Source organism: Rhinolophus ferrumequinum, chromosome 15 (assembly GCF_004115265.2).
Source record: "Rhinolophus ferrumequinum isolate MPI-CBG mRhiFer1 chromosome 15, mRhiFer1_v1.p, whole genome shotgun sequence".
NCBI classification, from domain to species: Eukaryota; Metazoa; Chordata; class Mammalia; order Chiroptera; family Rhinolophidae; genus Rhinolophus; species Rhinolophus ferrumequinum.
In genome coordinates, this window is record NC_046298.1 from 8,830,441 (window position 1) to 8,849,107 (window position 18,667).

General features: G+C 40.3%; 2 protein-coding genes across 2 annotated transcripts in view; both read left to right on the forward strand.

Moving 5' to 3' along the window:
- The window catches only part of LPCAT2 (lysophosphatidylcholine acyltransferase 2), a 54,856-nt gene that overhangs the window by 25,439 nt on the left and 10,750 nt on the right, over positions 1–18,667 (forward strand). The window contains exons 9-11 of the mRNA XM_033128649.1: positions 1,289–1,371; positions 3,401–3,526; positions 4,858–5,011. Of these exons, the coding sequence (XP_032984540.1) occupies positions 1,289–1,371; positions 3,401–3,526; positions 4,858–5,011 (363 nt within the window). The remainder of the gene's footprint in view (positions 1–1,288; positions 1,372–3,400; positions 3,527–4,857; positions 5,012–18,667) is intronic.
- CAPNS2 (calpain small subunit 2) lies at positions 4,877–16,329 on the forward strand. Its single transcript, XM_033128650.1, has 2 exons — positions 4,877–5,011; positions 15,368–16,329. The coding sequence occupies exon 2, from the start codon at positions 15,396–15,398 to the stop codon at positions 16,140–16,142; it is 747 nt and encodes a 248-aa protein (XP_032984541.1). The 5' UTR covers positions 4,877–5,011; positions 15,368–15,395; the 3' UTR covers positions 16,143–16,329.

The following is an 18,667-nucleotide window of genomic DNA, read 5'->3' on the forward strand; positions in this document are numbered from 1 at the left end:
CCTTGGAGGGCAGGGGCTTCACTGGCATGTCTTCAGGGCTTAGTGCAGGGCCTGGCACACAGGTGCCTAAGCAATGTTTGCAGAAAGGAAGTAGCCATGAAATCTTGAGCAAGTCATTTAATCTCTGTGAACCCCAATTCCTTGTGACTAAAACTTGGAGGGTTAAGGAAATGGAATAATGCATGTAAAGCACCTAACGTGGTACCTGGTTCGTCATTATCATTCAATAAGCAGGAGCTGTTGGTGAAATCATGTTTATCCTTAAAAAGCCAAGATCAACTATTAGCTCTTGTGTGTAGCCTCTTTGGCTGCTTTTCCCTGCCCCGTGGCCAAATTAATCCTTTCCTATCCCTCACTCTCATACTCCAGGAAGGATGGGTTAGTGGGGAAAGCAAGGGTTTTAGCATCTGACAGACCTTTGACTGAATCCTGGCGTTGTGACCTGTATGCCTTCAAAGAAGTTATTTAAGCCTTTCAGCCCTATCTGTAATTAGGGGTGATAAAGGTAGTGATACTTAGCACGTGTTATCTCGGTCTATCCTATTAAAATGTCTTCTTTAGAATAGGGATAGAGTCCTCTTGATCTGGTATATAGTAGGTGTGCAAAATAAGTCATGACTTAAATATGACATCAAAACCTTGTTAATGTTAGAAAACCATGTATAAAAACGAGGACGGTACAAATGAGGCATCACAGAATATCAACTGGAGAAAAAAAGTTAAAACGTTAAATGATAAGGCAAAACGTGGTAGTGGGGAAAAGCTAGAAAGCCAGTACTAAGGGTTAAAAAAAAGCAGGTGAAATGACAAAACATGAACTTTGATCAAATGATAAAAAACAGTGGCTGATGCAGGAATGGATAGAGAAGGTTATAAAAGACAAAATAATAGTAATAATAATACTTTCACACAAAGAGGTGGGAATGGTAGAAAATGCAGCTCTGAGAATGAGGTCTTAGTAGCTACAGCTTTACAGCTTCCAGAACTCCAGACACTGGCTCATTTCATCCTCACCACAACCGGGGAAGTAGGTGGTCAGAGCCTTCCTTTTGGAGTCGAGGAGACAGTTCAGAAAAATTATAGGACATATCACTTAACACACAGGGAGACCAGGGCTTGGTGGCAGCTCTCCTGAGTCCAAGCACAGTGTTCTTTCCATTACATCCTGTAACCTATGGGCTAGAAAGGCAGACTTAATTGAATGCTAGATCGCTTATGAATTAATGTATTTAGCATGTAATGTCTGAGGCCTTTTCCATTGTTATAGAAAAGTGTATTTGTCTTTCAGTTTATGCCTGTCCAAGTCCCGAGTGATGAAGAAAAAAGTGATCCTGTCCTTTTTGCTGGCCGAGTCCGGAATTTGATGGCGGAGTACGTGTCTGTATGTGATCAAAATCAGTAGACAGATAGATTGAACATTATTAGTAAATAACATTTAACGCAGCTTTAAGGTTTGGGGTTTTTCCGTACCTGAGTTCCTCATTCCCCAACTTCTTTTGGTAAGTAAAATAACGTGCCCAGGAGGAACACGGTCCCTGAGACAATCTACAAATACTGTCCCCAGCTGCAGCCCCAAACTAATAGAAATGTGTCTTTGCCAGAAGGGGTGCGGGAGGGTACAGTAACCAGAAGAGAGCAGCCAGTGCCTTCCACACACAGGGTGGACTCTCCCAAGCTGGCCGTCACCATCACACGAAGCCTGTGACAGTGGTAGCGTTCCTCCCGCTGCCCACCTTCTGTCCCCGCGGCCTCCGTGGAGCTGCCAGGGCCGAGGGTTTCAAAGGCATCAATGATTATAGCACCAAAAGGAGAACGTTTGCAAGGGAATATAACAGAAGTGTAGAAAAGGGAGAAAGTCATTCCATTAAGGGATGACTATAAATTGAGGATTTAGAAATTGCAAAACGTAAGGTAGATGGTTTTCTACACGGAAAGGAATTTGAACTGGCCGCCATACTGATGAGATAAATCACCTGTCATCCTGCAATGAAAGAATGTGTGTGACGCCATGTACCACCTGGCAGCCTCACGGCCGTCCAGTGTGCACCCGCTCCCCAGCCACCACCTCTGCAGTCCTGTCCAGTAGTAGGTTTGCAGGTAACAGGCCAGTGGACTTTATTCTCTGAGTAAAAACTCGATGGGAACTCTGAATTCAGCTTCATAGCGAAATTTGGCTTTATAGCAAGCATGCACCTATATATTCATATATACACACACACATTTATTCATAGTAATATTCCACAGCAGAATAACTTTACTTTCAAAAAAGAATAGATGTTTAGCAAAAGAAAAAAATTGCGTTACGTGTATCTAGGTGTGCTTGTTTCAGTTACTTCCTTGTCCGACTACAGTTTTGCTCGTATACTGTTTTCTTCCTTCGATTTTCATACCAGCTAATGTCCAAAAGTTAGGAACGAAGATAAGTATTAATATTTATTAATCAAAACATCCTAGTTGTAGATAGAAAAAAGGTTTTACTCTTACTGCATTCATTGAAAATGTAATGTTCTTAGTAATGATTCAACAAAATCAAATACAGGGGAAGACATAATTTTATGATGTTCCCTGACTATCTGTGAATAAAAGTTCAGGGAAGAGGAATCTTCAGGGAATTATTTCATGTACTGCACAGCCTTTCTTCTTGGTACTCAGTGTTTTCTTTTAAGTTATTATTAATGTATATGTTTTTTTTGTAAATCTAGGTCACTAATTATTAGATCTTTCAGCTGGAGGGAGGGAGTATGGAATGCGCTCTCCTTTGAGCATGGAGGATGTTTTAGCTTTGGAAGAAATATGAACTTCTTATCAGTTCTCTTCAGTGTATTTAGATGATTGCTATGTAGCAAGAAGGTGATCTTCATGTTTTAAAAGATGAAAAAACACAGATGGCTAGCAATTGAGGTTGTTCATTTATATTACGTACAGATGCCATTTATCTTTTTAAATGGTTCTTCCACGGGCCATCTTGGTTTGTCCTTAGAATAACCCCGTGGAATAAGTAATTCTTCCTATGTGCGGGTGAGAACAGTGAGGCTTAGGTTAAGTGCCAGAAGGTCCACGGCTGGCGAAAGACTCCCCCAGGACTCGAACCTAAGTCTTCTCGTTACTTTCCATGAGACTGACATCCACTGTTATTATAGTTACAGTAGTTAAATCACAAAGCAAAAATAATCAGCTGACAGAAGCATGCAGACATGAGGAGATTCACTTGGGCCATAGTAAGTCAGTGAGGAGGTAGTAGAGAAATATGTCTCTTTGGCAATAAAAAGCCAAAGCTGCTGGTTTAAAAAGTAGGAAATATGTTTCCATTTACTTTTGCTTATAGACTAGTTCAGGCCAAATGAAAAATCATCACCTTTAAAAATTGTTTGAACTTCAGTTTGCTTTTTAATGCTTTTAGAGCTCTGGGAATTCCAGTAACAGATCACACCTATGAAGACTGCAGACTGATGATTTCAGCAGGACAGCTGACGTTGCCTATGGAAGCTGGCTTGGTAGAATTTACCAAAATTAGCCGGAAATTGAAGTAAGTATGTTTTTAAATTACTACACTTTCATACAGGTGTCCAAAACAGACTTCTTGTCTGTTTATTTTCGTTAATGCTCAGCCCTGGTGTTTATTAGGGAAGCCAGGGTTGTGAATGTATGTTCCATTTAGTTCATCTGGTTTTGTTTTTTCAAGAACAGTTAACTGAAAATACGTGTATTGGTCATAGGGGACCAAGAAATAGTAAATGTGGGTGAGGACAGATCTGCCTCCCTACTCACAAATGGTTCGGAGAAGTTGTCCGTCCTGGCACCTTCTTACAAGAAGGACAGCATAATTGGATGATACTGGCCTGTGGTGATCACACCTCTTATGAAATAGGAATCGACTTGTAGAGTAGCAATTCTGACTAAATTTGAAGTACCCTAGACCCACCTTTTTCTTCTGGGTATGTAAATTTTATTTTTTTAAGGCAAAAACACCCCTTTGTGCTATTATGATGTAGTTTAAACCATTTAGAATATTCCCTTTGAACTATCTGGTATGAAAGGAATAACTCCCCAAGTTCCCCTGTTATGACAGTTCATTCAGTTTTCATCCTTATAGGGATTTGCAGAATTCATTGATTTAACAGACCCTGGCACCCTCCTTAGGAGGGAGCTGCAGAACCAGTATTAAAAATTATATTTTGATGATAACTGATACAGCAAATATTACCTGTATCTTCTACATAAAATGTTTTGATGTTATGTTCACAATTGTCCTATAGGTTTGAAAAGTTTAGATAGTCTCTGAAATTGGAGACAAAAAAGTATGTGTTAAGTCACGTGTTTCATCTCAAAGATAAAGTTTCTGATGTAAGCTATAGTACATTTTCCAGTGTTAATCACCCTGATTTTTCATAACTAATATCAGAGACAGTGTGTGTAGTCTAATGAATCTCCCTATCACAACATTTTCTGACATATGAATTCATTATCAGCCTCATAGCTCCTTGAAAACAAAAGTTGTATTTTTTTTTAACAAGTCAGTGAGTACTATTGACTTACCAAGTAATATTTAGATTAAAATGTGATTTCTTATTTTCTTTTCATGAGTCCTTTGTTCTTCTACCACATTGCTCTTCTTCTCAGTTACTTTTCTTGCCCTCAGGTATTCGGGGAAATTACAGTTACACTAATATCCTTTAAAAAATGAGAGGCCTGAGTACATGTTCAAATGTACTTTAAAATACCCATTTTATTTTCCTTTTCAGTTTTAATACATAAAATATTTTTCCGTCAGACAAATGAATAAAACAGTGTGCATCAAAATATCACCTGGATTGTAAAGCACTGGATTGTAACACGTGTTTGTAATTCTTTGTTTAGATTAGATTGGGATGGTGTTCGTAAGCATTTGGACGAATATGCAGCTATTGCGAGCTCCTCAAAAGGGGGAAGAATTGGAATTGAAGAATTTGCAGAGTATTTAAAGTTGCCTGTTTCAGATGTCCTGAGACAACTTTTTGCACTCTTTGACAGGGTATGTTAAAATTTGATCTTTAACACGCAAACGTTTTTATGCTCCCCTCAGAGCACCAATATGGCAGGCAAGGAAAGCTTGTTAGGTCAGTGTTAGAAGAAGCAAGACTGAGCCTAAGGAGTCATTGCATGATTTTGGTTTTTCCGCCTTAATAGTCATAATAATACGCCTGTGTGTGTGTATGTGTGTGTGTGTGGTTGTGTGTGTGTGTGTGTGTGTGGTGTGTGTGTGTGTGTTTTGTAACAGTTATGATAATGTCTATTTTAAATACCAGGTCAGATATAAATATTGTGACAATATAATCATGTTTGTAACTGGAAAGTTTTATATAACTGGCAAGAATTTTTAAATTTGTATCAAAAGTCATATATTGAGGACCTGGGTGGTACTATTCTATTCTGAAGGTTTCTGGACTTTCTCAAAAATGTGTGACCACCAAATAGATTTTATTTTCAAATAACATTTTATAACAAAGGTTTCCCTTAAAGCTTGGCCACTTGCCATTATATTGGGGATACAATTTCCTGCGTATGAATATATAAGTACATGAAATTAGATAAATCAGTTGTCAAAAAGTTGCCTTTGAAAAGTGTATCAAAATTTCAAGTTCTCTATTTTCTTAATTTGTTTTTAATATATAAAATTCACTCTTTTGGTTACAGATATATGAGTTCTAACCAATGTATAGAGGCATGTAACTACTACCACTACTTTCAAGATACACAACAGTTGCAAAAAAGGATATTTTGCAAAGAAATGATAGCTCAAGGACAGAAACCAGGGCAGGCTTTTTTTTTTCTCTCTTTTCAGAGCACTCTCTTGTTCTCAGTGACTTACTCTGTAATCACATAGATGAACTATCTTTAACAAGATGCAGTCAAGCAGCTTTCTCCTGTATGTGGTGCACAGGCCTCTCTCCTGGGCTTGCTCGCAGCATCCAAATAATCTGTCCTTGTGCATGAAAAACAATCTTCACTGCACCGTATGGTAGTACCGCTCTGGTACGACGACAACGTGTAATGAAGATTTTGGGGAAAGGAGAAGAAAATTATTGGATATAACTGTGCAAGTTGGGAAGACACAGGAACTTTTGTGCTGTTACTAGGGTTTCTGGGAGATTTATGTAGCAGCTCCCAGTATGGCTCTAGAAACCATGCAAGTAATTTTAAAGAAAGTTTCTACAAAGATGAACTTGGTGGCAGGAAGGAATGTAGCAGGGACATGCAAATGAGGACAGAAGATGGGGAAGTGGGAAGTGACATGAACAGGGACCAAGGGGGGGGGGTTTAGAGCGTATCTTAGACTTCCTGCTCACAGTGATTTTTAATCAAAATTAAAAATAGTATCTGTAAAAGTTGCCCTCTCTTTCAGGTGTCAGACTGTCACAACTAGCAGTTACAGGATTGTTAGGACACCAGTTCTGTCTTGTGGTGACTGATGATACCTGCCACCAGCCCCATTGTTCCTAGTGCACTGTTAAGGATGGGAAGATTTGGGAGTGGGGAAGGGGGTGGGAACCAAGGATTAAAAGAACCCCGAATTAGCTGATTGACTGACTCTGAACTGGAGAAGACAACTAGCTCCAGGCAGTCAGAAGACTGGTGAGCGTCTGTAGCCGATTTGGTCAGTCACGTTTCTGCATGGGCTGTTTCAGTCAGCTGGCTCACATATCAATTATAACTGTGAGTTTTCTTCACTTCTTTGTATAGTGTGACTTGGCTTTAGATAGAGACCACGAGCTGGTCTTAAAAGCACTTTTCTTTTGATCTCCAACATACTGGAAGGTAGAGAAAATAGTCTGGAGAATTAAAGACTAATGCATTTGACCTTCCTTCCTTCCTTCTCTTTTACCCCCTCTTCCCTTCTCCCCCTCCTTCCCTGACTCCCTGTCTCCCTCTCTCCCTCTCTCTTTCCTTTTTTGTTTTTAACATACCTGCATGTCTGTGCTTGTGTAGGTTTGCTTCGTTTTGAGAAGACGTTGAATTGTGCACTTGCTGCCACGCCCTGCACACATACCCACTTCCATGCCAGGCTTATTTTTTCAGTCTCTTTAAGTGATTGAGCTGGGGAGTTTTCAGTGGGAAAGACCAGGAAGTTCAGTAACTTCCTAGTTTGTTTCTCTCCGAGTAGCTTATCTTTCTAAACTCAATGCTTCATGAGGGGTGGGGGGCAGAGGGAGGAAGGGTGGGAAAGAGAAAGGGGTGGGGTGTTCCTGTTGCTCTTTCAGTAGCTATCAATGTTTGCAGCGCCAACGGCTCCCAGAAGCCCTTCCCATGCTCCTTTCCCACTTTAGCCTCCTTTTCCTTCTCCTTCTTTTCCTCTCTCAATCTTTCCCCAAGTCCAGTGCAGTTGTGCTTGGTATTTGGCGGATGGAGGAGAGACCTGAATATCTCTCCACATTCCCTTTCTCTTTTTTCCCACTTACATTCTTGGCTCGTCTCCAAAAACATCATCATGGCTTTTGTTTCCATGTCCTAAAAAATATGCTATCTATTTAGCTCCTTCTGAGATTCTGACACGTTCTTTTAGATTCTCAGATGTTTGACAGCAGGTAAGGTCCAACAAAAATATGATATTCATGATCCAAAGCATGGGATAAGTCACTGCTTCGGGATAATCCCCTTGGAGAGAGGTCCAATCTTTGTGGGGAAAAAGAAAAGGAAAAGAAAAAGACCCTTTACATCTTTCGGTTCAACATAGCTTCTTTATTTTCATGAATGTATACTGAACTCTCTAGATCACAGGATAATTTGGGATTGGTCAAAAGTCCAGATGAGTTAGAGTTGGCATTTTTTGTATTCACAATTCAGTGTTAAATACTACATTTTGTGGCAGCACACTTGGAGAGATTTAAATACACTTACTGGGTTAAGAAACCGCTCTGTCTAAATCAGGAATGATTATCAGACAGTCATTTTTACAGCTACAACAATGTCTGGCAATGTCCATGCCAGCATCATCGTTCCTTTCCCCCACCACCCCCCGTCATCACAGTTACTGAGAAACCCATGGGCTGCCCGGCCAACAGTGTCTTATATACCTGGGAGATGAGTCCTCCAGCAGTTTAGTATGCATGTCGTCTTTGTTGCTCGTTTGACAATACACCATGTTTTCTGCCTCTGACCTCTTACTAGTAGCCGAGTCGTATCTCTTCTGCATTGCATCTCACCATACATTCAGCTTGCTGTCCCACCTGACACATGACACCATCACGGTCTGTACCCTCCCTGGTGGCAAAGCTACCAGTATATTCCAGGGGCCAGCGGACTTTTACTGTGAAAGAGCCAGATAGTAAATATTTTTTGACTTTGCGAGATAGATGGTCCCAAACTTTTAGAACAACATGTAAATTGAATAGAAAAATTCATCTATGCCACTCACAAAGATTTCTCTGTTTATTTCCAATCAGTGAAGCCATGTAAGTGCCTTGTTGTAACTCTCAGCATGAGCCTAAAATCAGCATACTGCGGCACCATACCTTCCCTAACAGGAAGGGGCAAGCAAGGATGCTTGTTATTATTGGCACTGATGATTTCACATTTGAACGAAGACCAAGAACAGGGCCGACAGGAAGAGCTCAGGATAAAGAAACGCATTCATTCCACATAATGTGAAACGGTAATAAAAGATCTTCAGAAGTTTACAATAGCCACAAATGCTGGATTGTCAAAGTGCTAAAGTATACTCACACCTTTCCTGTCTAATATTTAAACAGAGTGTAGTCATGCCAGAAGATCCCAATGCCAGTTAGAAGGCAGAAATGGGAAAAATCATGACAGTTTTCAAATTTTTTGCAGAATGGAAAAAGTAGCCATCTACGTTTTATTAGGCTATGGTCTGTTATGCGCATAATGGTCTTGGTAGAAAGAGAGAGTGAGCTCATGCCAGACTTTAGCTTAGGAATTAGGATTCAGTCTCTCTCATCTGTAAAGATAAACGATATTCCACCAGTTAGAACTGTGGGAGGATATCAACAAGAGGTAGACGGGTTAGTCAACAATAAAGATTCGGACTGAGCCCCTTTCAATCAGATGTGGGCAATCCTACAAAGCACCAGTGCTTATGATAAGCGCTGACTACAATCCTCCAGTCCACTCCGTAAGCCTTACCGGCACTCTTGGTTCTCAGCAGCTTACCAGGGGTCAGCAAACAGCAGTCGCTACACCAAATCCAGTCTGACACCTGCTTTGTGAATAAAGTTTTATTGGGACGTGGCCATACCCATTCATCTATGTATCGTCTCTGGCTTTATCGCCACAGTGGCAGAGATGAATAGTTGCCACAGTGAAGTCTCCCATCCTTTACATTTCCCGTTCAGGTTTGATATGTAATAATAATAATATTTCATAGCTCATGTGAAGAGAACTCATCTTGATTCCATCTCAGCTAGCCAGAATTTGTTCTATGAAATCTACTCTATAACGTCTGTGATACAATGAACAGGAAAAGACTATAAACTTTCTGAGTGGGATGGAGGACATTTCCTATTCAGTTGTACAAGTTGCCCTGAACGTTTGGTTGTCATACATGTCGGAGCATTTCCCTCTTCAAGTCTCAGATTCACATAGCCCCCCCTGAATCCCTCATAGTCTGTTCTCTCACTGAGTGTTGTTACCCTAGGAATATCCACTGAAGCATGAGAACTCTTTATTTCTGCCTCCTGAATGCAAGGATACCGAAGAGATGCTTCAAGGAAATGGAAGGGAGACTGCAGCAATGAAAGCATAACTTTTTGACCAGAGCAAGGGAGCAATGAGAGCATAAGGAAGTAAAGAGCAGGGCTTTGTAAAGAGCAAATTGTGGCAGACCAATTTAATGTCCTCCTATGGCAGAGTGACAGTCCAAGGTGGTAAAGAAAAAGAAATAGGTATTATCTCTATGGACTCTAGAAAGGCTTTTGATTTCATCCAGTATGACATTCTCACCCATAAATTAGGACGGTCTGGTCCAGATTGTGGTGCAGTTAGGTACAAACCCCACTGAGAGAAGGGCTTCGTTCACAGGAGGGGTTGTGTGTCCTTCTGTGTTATTCTAGACCTGGTTCAGTCCCCGCACCTTGAAATTCTCTTTAGAGGTGCAACACACTTGATAGGTGGCAGTCAGCAATACTTTTAAAAACCAGACAATGTGTCAAAGTGGGGATAAGGGGAAGTAAGCATGTCTTTGAAAGTTGTGGAACCCGACCAAAGATAAAGAAAGATTGAATTAAATTAATATATAGCATAAAAAGACACAGGCACCAGAAGGAAACTAAGTGCCAGGTAAGAATGCTGCTGCTGTCACTGCTTCATGGCACGTGAAATTCCAGACTCGCAGAATTTTAGAGCTAAAACGACCTTTGATGTCAAAAGCCATCTTCCTCATTTCGCAGAAGGCTGCCAGCCCTAGAGAGGAAGGTGCATGCACAAGGCTGCATAGCTAGTTATTTGCAGGACTGAGACTAGAACTGTTGACTTTGTTTCAACATAACTTTCTTAAGGCAGAGTTTACATACCATATGATTCACCTGTTTCAAGCATACACTTCAATGATTACTTTTAGTAAATTTACCAAGTTGTGCAACCATCAGCATGAATCAGTTTTAGAATAGTGCCATCAACCCAATGTGATTATTTGTGTCTCTAACTGTTAGTTCCTGTCAACTACCTACCCCCCAGTCCTAGGCAACCACTATAGAGTCATGAGTCCTTCTGTGTTATTCTAGACCTGGTCTAGAGTAGAGACTTTCTGTCTCTAGATTTGCCTTTTCTAGACATTTCATATAAATGGAATGATACAATATATGGTCTCTTGTGCCTGGCTTCTTTCACTTAGCGTCGTGTTTTTGACGTTCTTCCATGTCATGGAAAGTAACTCCATGTAAAGGAAGTAATTCATTCCTTTTTATCGCTAAACTGTGCTCCATGTATGGCTATATCACATTTTGTTTTCGATTCACCAGTTGGGGGATATTTCAGTTGTTTCTGCTTTTGAACTATTCTGAATAATGTTGCTCATGGTATGCATGTGTCACTCTTTACTTTTTAAGTCCAATAACACTTCCCCCTCAAATTGAGGTTAATTTTTCCATCAGATGTGGCCTCTTCCCCTACCCTTTTCCTCCAGATTTATATAGTAGAACTCCCCAGACAGCAACCAAAGTTCCTATTAATGTTCTAATAAATAGCCTTAGGGGATTAAAGAGGCCAGAGAAGGAGAGACTTGTTAATCTAATAACTTGTCTTTTATTCTGTGATGGCTTATGAGGGACTGTTAGCCAAATGCCCTCCATCTTCACAGAAAACAAATGAGAGGAATTCGATTTAAATCTCAGCAAAAAACACTTCAGTTGGGCATGCGGAAGCACATTTTATATGCCAGTGGATGCTATCACGTTAATTTCCCATATTATAAAAATAAAGCCCATGTAATTTACTCTGAGTATATGAATGGGTTTAAATCTGTCAGAGGCCAGATGGCCCCTTGTGATCCTTGAAAAGGAAGACAGTTCTGTTGTGGTGCTGCTTCCTTGTGGTTATGGAAGGTATTTGGCCTTTGGTGTTCCCAGAGGCCATTTCGTTGTGCCCATGAGACCAGTTATTGGAGTCATTATGCCATAAAAACCAATCATACGAAAATTTCGCATAAACCACTGGGTGTGGCGAAAGGAGACATTGTTCCCACGTCCTAAACAGAGCCGTGTTCCGCAGCTACTGTTTTCTCTCTTATGATAGTTAGAATCATCATCATTCGGTTCTAGAACTGGACAGTTTACAAAGTAATTTCACATCGAGTCTTCTTTTGACTTCATATTTGAGCTGTCAGGGGTTCCCGCAGTAACCTAGGAGGTAGACTGTCACGTGGGAGTTCAAAGCCCTTTCCGTTCAGTTCTGTGCTGTGCTGCCCTTTCATAGTCCACGTCTATTTGGAGAACTCTGACTCAGCCTAGAGTGAGGCCTACACATCGTCTCTTCTGTAGGCACATGCTCTCTTTCCTTTGCCTCAGCAGAATTTATTGTTCCCCCTTTGGGGACCCATAATGGTTCGATGATCTAGTACAATGTCTTAGCTGTATGACCTTTAAAATGGAGCTTCTCTAAGGATTTCTTTCCTTATTTCAAACACTTTTGTATTCTTCAGAAGAATTGCATGAAACCTAAATACCAAAGAATATTATATACAAATGTCATAGTTTAGTAATGATAGTAGAACTATGAACGGAGAGTTCAGATTGTAATCACAACTCGTTTTCTGTGGGTGTACTTGAGTCTTGAGCACAGCAGGCCTGAGATCGTCATCTTTGGATCCTCAACACTGAGCCCAGATCCTGATCTAGAATAAGTAAGATCGAATCATTATGAAGTAGGTAGGCGAGATACCTCTTATCATCCTTTTGCAGATGTGAAATTGAGGCCCCAAAGTGCTAAGTGATATAATGATTTAGTTCTTAGTCCTGACCACGTTTCCCAAAGTTCACAAATAGAACTTCCAGAGACCTCTGGAGGACTTATACTCTGACTCTACCTAGTATCAAAGACAAGGTTTCTCAAAGTATTGTCTGGGGCTACTTGGCATAGACTGACTTTTGAAGATACATATTAAAAATATAAAATCAAATCTCACAAATATAGCTTTGAGGGAAAAAAAAAAAGCCAGACGCACGAAATGAGAAATGAAAGAGAGGACAATATTACCAATTTTATTGAAATAAAAAGTATTATAAGAGAATACTGTGAGCAACTGTATGCCAATTAATTGGATAACCTAGAGGAAATGAGCAAATTTCCAGAAATACATAACCTTCCAGTACTCAATCATGAAGAAATAGGAGACTGAATCAGTAATTAAAACAAAACAAAACTGTCAACAAAGAAGAGCCCAGGACCAGAAGGCATCACTAGTGAACTAGTTGGAAGTCTTCTCTTTTCCTGATTTCAAAACTTACTACAAAGCTACAGTAATCAAAACAGTGTGATATTGGCATAAAGACAGACATGTAAACCAATGGAGTAGAATAGACAGCCCAGAAATAAACCCGATGATTTTAGACAATGGCGTTAAGACCATTCAGTGGGTAACGACAGTCGCTACAATAAATGGTGCTGTGGGAGAACTGGGTATCTACATGCAGGACAGTGAAGTTGGACCCTTATGTTACACCATATATAAAAATTAACTGAAAATGGACCAAAGACCTAAACTCATGAGCTAAAACTATTATTAAAAAGAGCTGAAACTGCTATGTTTGTCTTAGACAGAAACACAGAGTAAAAGCTTTGTGGTATTAGATTTCTCAGTGATTTCTTGGATCTGACACCAAAAGCACAAAATAAATAAGTAAATAAATAAAAATTAGATAATAAACTACATCCAAATAAAAACTTGTGTGTCTCAAAAGACACTATTAACAGAGTGGAAAGACAGCCTATGACTGGAAGAAAATATTTACAAATCCTATACTTGACAAGGGGTTAATATCCAGAATATGTAAAAAACTACAACTCAACAAAACAACCCAATTGGAAAATGGGCAAAGGACTTGAATAGACATTTCTCCAAAAAAAAGACATGTACATGACCAACAAGTGTATGAAAAGGGGCTTGACATCACTAATCACTAGGGAAGTGTGAATTCAAACCCCAGTGAGATACCACCTCACACACATTAGGATGACTAATTAGGATAGGGAAAAATAATAATAACGTTGCTGAAGATGTGGAGAAATTGGAACTCCTATGCACTGTTGGTGGGAATGTAAAATAGTACTGTGTTTCCCCGAAAATAAGACGTAGTTGGACCATCAGCTTTAATGCGTCTTTTAGAACAAAAATTAATATAAGACCCGGTCTTAATATAAGACTTATTTTTGGGGAAACACGGCATAACCACTGTGGAAAACACTATGATGGTTTCTTGAAAAATTAAGAACAGAATTACCATATTATTTAGCAATTCAACTTCTGAGTATATATGCAAAAAAGCTGAAAGCAGGGACTTGAAGAAATATTTGTATACCCATGTTCGTAGTAGCATTATTTATAATAGCCAAAAGGTGAAAGCCACCCAAGCGTCCATCAACATATGAATGGATAAATAAAATGTGTTATATACATGCAATGGAATATTATTTAGCATTAAAAAGGAAGTAAATTCTGACACATACTACAACATAGATATACCTTGAAGACATTATACTAAGTGAAATAAGTCCGTCACAAAAGGACACATATCACATGATTCCACTTACATGAGGAACCTAGAGCAATTTAACTCACACAGACATAAAGTAGAGTGGTAGTTGCCAGAACCTGGTGGAAGGCAGTATCGGGAGTTATTATTTAATGATTACAGAGTTTCAGTTTTGCGAGATGAAAAAATTCCCGGGGACGGATGGTGGTGACGGTTGCATAACACTGTGAATATACCGAACTCTACACGTAAAAAAACGGTTAAGACGGTAAATTTCATGATATATGTATTTTACCACAGTTAAAAAAAATTTTAATAAAAAAAAGACACAAAAAAGTATTTACTGTATGATTCCATTTATTTAAGGGACAAAAATGAATTTGTGGTGTTAGATGTCAGGATAATGGTTACCCTTAGATGAGGCGCGTAACTGGAAAGAGGCATAAAAAGACTTTGGGGGAGCTGGTGATAGATACTCTGTTTCTTGACATGGGTGTGTAGTCTGTGAAATTCTTTGAGCTATTCCTTTATGATTTGTACAGTTTTCTATATGAATGTTACGCTTCAAAAAATATTCCAAAAATGTAGCTCCTGAGCCCCACAGCAGACTACAGAATCAGAATTGCTACGGGTGGGGCCTGAGAACACTGCATTTTAAAAATTCCCCTTCCAGGTTTTTTCTTAAGAACATCGGAGTTTGGAAATCTTTGCTAAAGGAAGGGGATTCTGTAAATATGCTTCTATTGCCCAAGAATTCTGCTTTTCTACCCTACCCGTAAATATTCCTTAGAAAAAAAATCGTTGCTCTCCTTGAGTCATTTACCCGTGGTTAGGAAAATACATGTCATATTTCAGGTGCTGGGAAAGAGAACTTAGATCAATGACATATGGAAATGTATAGTTTAATAAATTCATTTATAAATATTATTTCTTCTAATTTGTCCTATGTACTATAATTTATGATTATTTATTAGATATGTTAGGAATATTTATGAGAAGAGCTCACAATTTTATTGAGGCCCCTTAAAAATGGCAGGTGCTAGGACCTAAGGGAATCCAGGCAACTTCTGTCTGAGGGAAGACATCACACCGTAGGGCGTGGTGCAGCGTAAGCAGGTACAGAAAAGCCAGTTCTTCCACAGGTACGCTCTGTGGACTCCATTTCAGCTCTCTTCATCTATCTGCAGGACTTTGGCAGTTTGTTACACTGAAAGCATGTTTCTTGCAAAGGCTATTTTGGAAGGAGCCGATCGAGGTCTTGGGGGAGCTCTTGGAGGCCTTCTTGGAGGAGGTGGTCAGAGAAGAGGAGGAGGAGGAGGAAATATTGGCGGGATAGTTGGAGGAATTGTGAATCTTATCAGTGAGGCTGCAGCAGCTCAGTATACCCCAGAACCACCTCCTACTCAGCAGTATTTCACCAATGTGGAAGCCAATGAAAGTGAGGAAGTTAGGCGTTTTCGGCAACAATTTGCCCAGCTGGCTGGACCGGACATGGAGGTGGGTGCCACTGACCTAATGAACATCCTCAACAAAATCCTTTCTAAGCACAAGGACCTGAAGACGGACGGCTTTAGCCTTGACACCTGCCGGAGCATTGTATCTGTCATGGACAGTGACACGACTGGGAAACTGGGCTTTGAAGAATTTAAGTATCTGTGGAACAACCTCAGGAAATGGCAATGTGTCTATAAGCAATATGACCAGGACCGTTCTGGGTCTCTGAAAAGTTCTCAGCTGCGGGGGGCTCTGCAGGCGGCAGGTTTCCAGCTAAATGAACACATTTACGAAATGATTGTCCGCCGATATGCCGATGAGGATGGAAGTATAGATTTTAACAACTTCATCAGCTGCCTGGTCCGCCTGGATGCCATGTTTCGTGCCTTCAAGTCTCTGGATAGAGACGCAGACGGCCTGGTTCAGGTGTCTATCCAAGAATGGCTGCAGCTGACTATGTATTCCTGAAGCGGACACTGAGAAGGCCGGACCCTCCCTGCAGGGCAGGACCACTGGAAGCCTGTCCATCCTGTCTGCACAGAGGCGGACACCCCGTCGCACAGCTGTCACTTCCCGGCGAGCTCTTTCCCCACCCTCCATATGTCTGAACTTGCACTGCTTTTCTACTGCTCCATTAAAACAGATTTTCTTTCATGAAAAAGGTTTTGAGTGGTTTGTATGCCAGCTTTTTGACATACTGGATTTATATGGATTTATATATGTGATGGGGGTATAGGGCAAGCTCTAGGAGAGTAGATTTTAGTAGGTTGTTGCTTATTTGGTGAATGAATTCCAAGGAACAGGAGATTTGCTATTGTCGTTGAGATTGTTACGCATGAAATTGTGGAGAAAAAAATGGAATCAAGAAAGCACTGAGGAGATACATTTTTCCCATTAAAAGGGTGAAGGGGAGGGACGTTCAAAATCTGGTTTTCTCTTAATTTTACATCTGGTCTCTCTATTACATAAAAGAAAGGAGAAGTGTTTTCCTGGAAACCTATTTTGCTGTATAGAAACAGGTTCAGAAATGTGGAATTAAGCAATTTCATATAAGGGTAGAGTTTTTTGGTACGGTGAACAACTGTCTGAAATTCTAGAATTCGTTGTCGTAAAATAAGCATGCAGCAATTTTGTTTTGTTTTGATCCATTTGTAAAGAGGGTCGGGCATTGGAGAATGAACGGGCGTGCCCGTAGCCCGCAATGTCTCTGGCTGCCTTAACAATCAAAGCGATCAGTCTTACGTGTACTTCATATGAATCACATTTGCCCTGCTGTGTCAGCCAGCGCCTGTTATGTCTTGCCCTGCCTTGAAGCAAGGAACGTGTTTTTGTTCCTCTCTGAAAACTGCAGGCAGGAAAGAAAGAAGTAAACAAAGAAAAAAAAGAAAAACTTACATAAACCCTAATCAGTTATATGGTATATAAAGCAATATAGAGAGATGTAAATATATACAAATATCGCTGACTCTTTCTTGCAGTGGTTCTCAGCCCGGGCTACAACTTAGACTCACCTGGGCAGTCACGCCTTTCTTGTGTATGGTTTGGTTTTATCATTTTGATTCAGGCGGTTATAGTGGGGCAAGCAGAACCCAGAATCCGGTTTGTATAGACTCAGCTCGAGAGGCCGCATTTCCAAGAGCTCAGGTCCCTGCCTACTTCGCTGGTTTTTTAATGCATTCCCTCTGTCTCCCAGGTCACTTTGGAGGATCCTCCTGAGTTGGAAGATCAATGCTTCCTCTTTTGACTCCTTTAGAGGAAAGTTCTAACTGTGGAAATGATGAAACGTGCCTGTGAACCGCCCTCAGCTGCCTGTGGGAAAGGCCCAGTGAAATTAGGAGAGGGTGGCATTTGGCCTCCGTGTTCACCTTCGTCACCATCATGTAATATTTATGAAACCACATGAATATAATTCTGCACTAAGCCGAGCCCAGAGGTCACATCCACTTCTCCTCCAGGGACTTGTAATTTAAGCTTGGTTTGGTGTGCTGCTAAGGCCAGGTGTGGTTGTGTAAGAATGAGGCCGCTGCCAACAACCACACGTTAATGTCAGGCTCCCCATTTGAGAAGAAGCTTTCTAATATGTTAGGCTCAGGTGTAGGAACATTGCCTGGAAAGGGGAAAGCTGCCAGCACGCCTTTGAAGGTCTCAGAATATTAAGTTATAATTTCACCTTTCCACACGATGGTTGTGGAAAGGGCAGTGTAGCCACACTTTTCCCGCCTCACTTCGTTTTAAATGTTTTATAATAGTTAAGACAATTATCTCATGCTGAGGGTGGTATGGAGTATTTTTCCCTCGTTCCTCAAAGTTAAGGAATCACCTGCTTTTATGATTCTTTTCCATGCACAGTCAAAACACCCTGAAGGTACCTACATTTTTCTTCTGTTCTCTTCGGGGAACACAAAAGTTTGTATGTTTATACAAACAAATTTTGTACGAACAAAGTTTGCATAAAATTTGTACCAAAATAACCTCAGTCATTGGAGTGAACGCTAGAAAATTTAGTCCAAACTGGATTTTTCCAAATAACCAAATCTTTGGCATTGTGTAGAACGAGTAATTGAGTTTCTTCGTTGTCATCCAATAGTTGATGTTTTAAAGGTGCATTTTCAATGTAAGAGGGAGTATTTATGTGATACTTTTTAAAAAATTTTGCCGTTTCTACATGGAAGACTACCTAAGAATTTAATGAATTTGAATAGTAATATCCCTTGGGTTTGTAGAGTATCTTCAAAGACTCAAGACATTTTCCCATTGGCTGCTGCATGCCACGCTTCTCCGAAAATAAGACCTAGCCAAACCATCAGCTCTAATGCATCTTTTGGAGCAAAAATTCATATAAGACCCGGTCTTATTCTACTATAAGACCGGGTCTTATCTAACATAATATAGTATAAGACCGGGTCTTATATGAATTTTTGCTCCAAAAGACCCATTAGAGCTGATGGTCTGGCTAGGTCTTATTTTCGGAGAAGCGTGGTAGTAGGTTCTGT